Raw genomic sequence first — 7,257 nt, forward strand, 5'->3', positions numbered from 1 at the left:
GGCCGCCCACCATGCGCCCATTGTTAGTTTAATAGGTGTCATTTCGTAAATATATTGTACTTTCATGGTGCTTTTGTAGCAACAAATTTGACTTCCCAGCCTCATGCGAGGTCCTACGATTCGTGAACTAGATGCTATGATGTGTTAATATTCGTGCATGGTGATAATGAACGGCGGATGTGCAGTCTCGCATGGTATCCATCTGCGCGGCTGCGCATCCAGAAAGTCGGGTCGGTTGGCGGGCTGCGCGAAAAACAAGGTGCGGTGGGGTAACGAAATTCAAGGTGGTTAAATGTCACGTAAAAATTGATTAATTTTTTCGTTAACCAATTAATTCAGAACCAAACATTTATTCATTAATGATATTTATTTATAAAAAAAATATTCATCTAATAAATAATTAAATTATTTTTTTATTAATTAATAAAATAAATATTTAATTTTATTTTTAAAATATTTCTTCACATTTCTAATATCTTGATCATTCAATATTTAATATTTTAGATATTTTTTTTTTTTCAAACTTAAAAAATATAAAAAATTATAAAAATATATATATATATTTTAATAATTTATTCAAAAAAATAATATAAAAAATATGGTTAATAAATTTTAAAAATATTTTTTATATACAAAAAAATATTGATAAATAATTTTTTATTTAAATATTATTTAAAAAATATTTATCTAAAAAAATATATTTTTTCAGATATATTTTTTATCTACGAAAGAACGAACTCTTATGATACACCAAATGGTTGATTTGGTATGCCTGCTATCGATTAGGTGGCTATTGGCCGCTTGATGAGTGGAGCCGCGCTCTTCCTTGGTGTTACATAGAGTTTTCTAACAATTTAGAACGAAGCAAGGCTGGGCCTGGTCCAAGACCTAGGCCGAAGTGGAGGTTTCCACTTTCCAAGGGTAAAATAAGGTTGGTCAACAGTTTGCTGACATGCAAACTTACAATCGCATAAGATATGATCAATTACTCATCGTGACACAAATAAAAATGACAATTGAATCGGATCAGATTAGATATAAATTAAATTAATATAAATTAAATTAAAAAATTATCAATTCAAATTGAATTTATTTATTAAATAAATTAAAAATTTAAATTTGAATTTGATCTATTTATCAAACATGTAATCTGATTTGGTCCATTAAATTTATTTATTAAACAAAATAAATTAGATTAAATAGTTTAAACGAGTTGGATTAGAGAGATCCAAAATAGATTAAAGAGATTATTTGACTCAACTTGATATGTATATTAAATGAATTAAACCGATCAAATATTTGAAATCTAAATCCAACTCAAATGTTAAACAGGTTAAATGGATTGACCTATTTATGATTTAAATCTATTTAGCTTAAACTCAAATCTATTTATGATAAATAGAAGATGGATCGAGTTATATTTTGTTGGCGCTAGGCATAAATTACAATAATTTATATCCATAACGGTCTAGAAGAAAAAATATTAACCATCAAACTACTATAAAGAATCCTATTTAAATTTAAAAGGGAACCTTACTTACTAAGCCATAGGTTTTTATCGATATGTTGTCCTATCTAATCTAATTCGGCTCTGTGATTCATGTCTTAAATACTCCCAATTTTGATCCACTTAATCCTTATTCAAGAAATTAATGTAGCTCTCAGTTTATAATCTGTTATTTATTAGCTGTGAATCTCATTGAAAGTTAGATTTTAAAGGATAGAAAGTATATTTTTTTTAATAGACCTGAATTTTCTTCAATACAATAGGAGTTTGATATATCTATATATTTTATGCTCCTAAGATTATAGTTTTCATGTTAATATTTTAAGTTCTTTACCATTGCAACCATGAACTCTTACTCGCAACATAGTCTCAATCTTTATTCATCATGGTACAAATTTATCAAGAAAATGATAAAAAAGATATGCCATATTTTTTTGAAAAATATAAACTAATCGCATATGGTGGAATCTCTTAACTGAACTTATGCTCTAATATTTTTACCAAAAAAAACTTATGCTGTAATAACATTAGCTACTCATGCATTTGCATGGGACCAATCACCAAGTAATTTAACGCCGTAAGATATAAAAAAAATGACTAGTAACCTTTGGGTCATCAGATTAGGAAAAGAAGTTGATATTTTTGTTCATTTTAATATCATTATTGATTATACGAGTAAATTTGAAATCATGCAACGTTATCTGATCATCATCATCATCATGGCTAGGGGCCCTTGGAGCCCCAAGAAGGGACTACCCCTTACATCAGCTTCTATTAGCCAAGCACGGAGGAAGGAAAAGATCCAGACCAAGTTACCTCCATCACCAGAGAGAGCCGCCAGACCGGCCAACCGATCAGCGAGCTAGTCTCCCTCTTCATAGACATGCAGTCGGGAAAAGTCGGCAAATAGTGCCTTGCCTTTGTAATTCTGAATCACGAACTTTGCTCTGGCCTTAGAAGTTTGGACGCTCCATCAAATTTAATATAGGGGCTCCAGATGCCAGAGTCTTTGGGTCTAGGCAAGGCCCTGGTCTTTAAATACTTCTTGGGACATCAAGGGCTTGATGTCGAAAACCTCCCTGTTCCTTCCCTTCCACAGCTGCCATAGGATATATCCCATCATTTTGGACCTCAGCTTTACAAAGAGGAAAGCCAATGCCTGTTGAACAAAATGACTATGAGATAAGAATGGATAGCAAATCATCAACCGAACAGACCTTAATTACACCTAACACAAGTGACAAAGATTGGAGGGAGGGACGTGTTGGGAAAGGTTGTATTGGGCTAGGAAGGAGAGGCAGAAAGATGCATGCCATTCTGAGTTGGCTTCCACATGAAGCGGAGGGCGCTATGGCGAGCCAATTGAGGATGCTCGTCGAAACAACAACATTAGAAATGATATGCACAGGCGTGGAGCATAGCACTGGTTTAATCAATGTTGCTCTCTACCAGCAAAGGAAAGGTGCCTCTTCTTCCAAGCATCTAATCCAGATTTTATTTCAATCTTGATTTATTGCAAGTATGTTGTATTTAACTTGGTATCTTTAATAGGCCCAATAAAGAGGTAGGCTCAAAGGTAATTCTGGCATGAGCTTTGAGTAAAGAAATAAAATATTATCTCCAGATATTATCCTTTCATATTGACTCAAAAATTCTCCATATACTTGCTTTCTTTTATGATAACAAGCAAGATGCATACACGAGGTACATGGGTAAAAAAATAAAATTAGGGAAAAACCAAAAGAGAAGAATATAGAGTCAGCAAACCCACTTTCTCTCAACTTGTGTGTAGGGATTCAGGAATCCTGATCTATATATATATATATATATATATATATATCTTTGATTTATCAAATTTTTCTCAATATCCTTCTTTCTCTCCTCTCATATTAGTCATGTAGAAAGAAAAGAGATTACAGTTTCTATTAGGCGCACATAGATAATTCTCTTGCCATGTGGCAAGAGAGGATTCGTGTAACTCACAAGATTCGTTGCCATGGTTCATTAGATTATGAAAATGCCGCAACAATAATTATGAGCCAAATGAAATTTCCTTGTGCCCGTAAAGGGAGTCAATTTTTCTTAAAAAATATATATTCTATTAGCAATAGCATAATGATCAAATAACAAATATGCTACATTATCTTGATAGACATAAATTCATATCTACCATGATATCAATTGATCATGTGATATTAACATGATCTAGAGATTTTAGGATCTTTAATTTACTCTATTAAACAAAATTTTAGTTTCTTAATTTGAAGTAATAATTTCCTTTTTATCATGTCCATCGATACTTCAATATGATCTGCATTTTTCTAAAATAATGAGATATTTTGTCTTTTTGGAGAATTTCGGTAGCTTTTTGTGAGAGCAGTTGAAGCCAATCAACATTATAATTTGTGTTAGTAGCATTGACCCCACAAAGGCAGCCTTAATACGAAGGACTTGGGCTGACTTGGTGCATTACTACGTACTGCTTAAAATAAAAGAAATAAAGAAAGACTCAAGCAAGCAAATATGATAAATAATCTCATGATATACATATAATGCCATAAAATCTTAATTTGGTATAATGAAATAATTATGGTAATATTATGATCACATAAGATGTTTATTATAATATATTACATATTCTTAATACAGTATAAATATAAAATATGATTAATATAACATAAAATACAATCATTAGTATTAATAACATGATAATAACACAATATCAATGTAATATATATGTCAAATACACTACTTATGTATATATCAATTATGATGCGATATGATATGATATGAGATGATATGATGTAATATAATATAATACATGAGCTGATTGTAGTGAATATCGATCGATGTTAGTATCTTGAAACCTTTTCCTCATGAAATAGATACTAGGTATGGGTTCCCAAGTCAAATTCATTTGCTTCTACTCTATCGTCTTATTTATTCCTTGGCATTCATCTCGAAAGTATCGTGGACCTCAAGGGCAGTCGCCTTCAAGAATCAAATTTCTTTTCCAGTGGGGGGGGGTGCAATAGTTTAAGGAAGTTTAGTTCACATAAAATTAGTAACTTTGACTTCAAAAAGGTGTCATGGGATTGGATGCCAATAGTATTACTCCGAAGATTGCTTTTCAGCTGTCACATGCTCTGATGCACGTATAGATTGGAAGATGGCCACCGTACGTTAGGGTTGACTACTTTAAAATATCCATATCCAAGCGAACCACATAAACAGAGGAACGGAAAGCAATTTAGCTCTCGTGCCATGATCTGCCACCATTTTCTCTCTCTTTCTCCTTTTATTTTCTTTTTTATTTTTATTTCTACTTTGACACATATCTTTCATACACCCAAATTAAAATAATTTCTGTGTACGTATAAGTGCAAGCTAGTCAAGCTAGTAAAGTTTTGACAATCGTAAGCCATCTACATTAGCCAGGTCAATTGGGCCGCATCAAATCCTACAGTGGATAACGCGCCACGCGATCCCTGGCGTTTAACCAACTCTCGATTACGCGCTATCCACCGTGCATATGCTCCGGGTTCACTTGCACCTGGTGCATGCAACCGGAGAAATGTGGGAGAGCGTAATAACCCCCCTCGCTTGCGGACCTTTCTATCAAAAATTAAATAAATAAATAAGTTTTATTTGATAGTATTCCCGCCCTAGGTAGGCATAACCATTAATCTGAATCTCGCAGACGAACACTTTGTCCCCCCACGTGACATGCATTTCTTGAGAGATACTGACCGACGCTGCCACCTCCTCCACGTTACCGAATAATACTCCATGTACGTGACCCCTGAGAATACGCATCGCGAGTATATAATATACTGCCTCCATGCATGTTCAGATCAGGCACCCACAGTACATAGGCTTCTTGTGATGGCAAAGGTTAGATTGCCACAAGCTCAAGCTTTGGGATGATTACCCTACGTAAACGCGTCACGAGTCAACTACGTACATGCACGCAAAAGTGCCTATAAAAGGAAGCGCCCCACCAAGCCACACCCATCATCCAAACCCAAGCCAATCGGCAATAAGTCATTTGCTTGCAAGATCGACTGAGTCGATGGCTCGATCAGGCTTGGCCGTTCTCCTGGCTTGTGCCGTCCTCATCCTGGCCGCGGCCAATGCCGCCCCTTGGAAGCCCAAGAAGGTGAAGTGCCACGACAGGAAGGAATATCCCACCTGCATCCATCACCAGTACTGCCCGGCGATGTGCCCTAGGTCTTGCTACATGGACTGCCAGCTTTGCCGTCCGGTTTGCAGTGAGTATCGATCCGATTAGTGGTCTCCCATCTTCGTCCATCTCACATGCATGCACCATTATTTACCTCGTATCACATTCTGGTACAGGTTGTGACAAGGGTGGTTCGGTGTGCCAAGACCCCCGCTTCGTCGGCGGCGACGGCATCACCTTCTACTTCCACGGCCGGAAGGATCGCGACTTCTGCCTGCTCTCCGACTCCAACCTCCACATCAATGCCCACTTCATCGGGAAGCGAGGCCCCAACATGACCCGAGACTTCACCTGGGTCCAATCCATCGCCGTGCTCTTCGACGATCACCGTCTGTACGTCGGTGCCCAGAAGACCGCAACATGGGATGATGCTGTTGACCGCATCGCCATCACCTTTGACGACGAACCCATCTCCCTCCCGACCGAGGAGGGTGCGAGGTGGCAGTCCTCTGTCGTGTCCATCGTTCGATCAAGCGGCACAAACGCGGTCACGGTGGAGGTGGAAGGAATGTTTAAGATCACCGCCAACGTGGTCCCGATCACGGAGGAAGAGTCTCGGGTGCACCGATATGGTGTGACGGCCGATGACTGCTTTGCTCACCTCGATTTAGGATTCAAGTTTTATTCTCTGACCAACAACGTGCATGGGGTCTTGGGGCAGACATACAGAGAGGGATACGTTAGCAGGGTGAAGATATCATCCAACATGCCGATCATGGGAGGCGAGGACAAGTTCTCCACATCTCATCTCCATGCCGCTGATTGCAAGGTCGCACGCTTCGGGCGTGGGGATGCAGGCATCGCATTGGTTACGGACCCAGCTGATGTCAAGTGTTCGAGCGGCATCACCGGCCGTGGAATCGTCTGCAAGAAATAAGGGCCATGGTCGTCCATACGATAATTATATAAAGTCATCGTGCATCCATAGTATGATTTACACAACAATTAATAAGGATCTTGTTGTAAGCTTGGTAATTATGAGCTCACGCTTTTAGTTATTAATAAGGAGGCACATATGTAAATGTTGATAATTGATTTGTAGGCTCCTATGGTCCAGTCGCAACTAGCCGGAGCACTGTACGCCTGGTAATTTCACAAATAAATGTTTCATATCTGCATAAATCTTTTACTTTTTTCTTTTTTGTCTGAAACTATCTCGGGATATCTTTTCCTTTTCTTGGTTTCCTGGCTTATATGCTGATGTACTGCGAGTGTTGATGGCTGACTTACGTACAACCGTGGTCCTCATCTAGTTCACCAGGAATGTTGTTTCTAACTTTAGGTGGAAAGAGCATTGCATCTACTATTTTTTTTTTGGCCTTTCAAACTCTCTAACATATTCATGTAGCACAAAATCCTCTATGGCGTGGGTTTTTTTTTTTTTTTTTGATGGAAAAAAAAAGTAGCATTGAACTACCACCAGAACTTATTAAAAAGGAAAGTATTTAATTACAAGTAAAGTAAGCGAAAAGGAGGAGACAGAAGGAAAGTAATTAGGGGTGGGTTG

General features: G+C 37.3%; 1 protein-coding gene across 1 annotated transcript; it reads left to right on the top strand.

The window, feature by feature from the left end:
* Positions 1–5,536: 5,536 nt before the first annotated feature.
* Positions 5,537–6,863, top strand: LOC140851680 (uncharacterized). The gene is made up of 2 exons (XM_073243707.1): positions 5,537–5,778; positions 5,867–6,863. The coding sequence occupies exons 1-2, from the start codon at positions 5,580–5,582 to the stop codon at positions 6,625–6,627; spliced, it is 960 nt and encodes a 319-aa protein (XP_073099808.1). The 5' UTR covers positions 5,537–5,579; the 3' UTR covers positions 6,628–6,863.
* Positions 6,864–7,257: the final 394 nt, after the last annotated feature.

The sequence above is a fragment of the Elaeis guineensis genome, chromosome 9 (genome assembly GCF_000442705.2).
Source record: "Elaeis guineensis isolate ETL-2024a chromosome 9, EG11, whole genome shotgun sequence".
Classification (NCBI taxonomy): Eukaryota; Viridiplantae; Streptophyta; class Magnoliopsida; order Arecales; family Arecaceae; genus Elaeis; species Elaeis guineensis.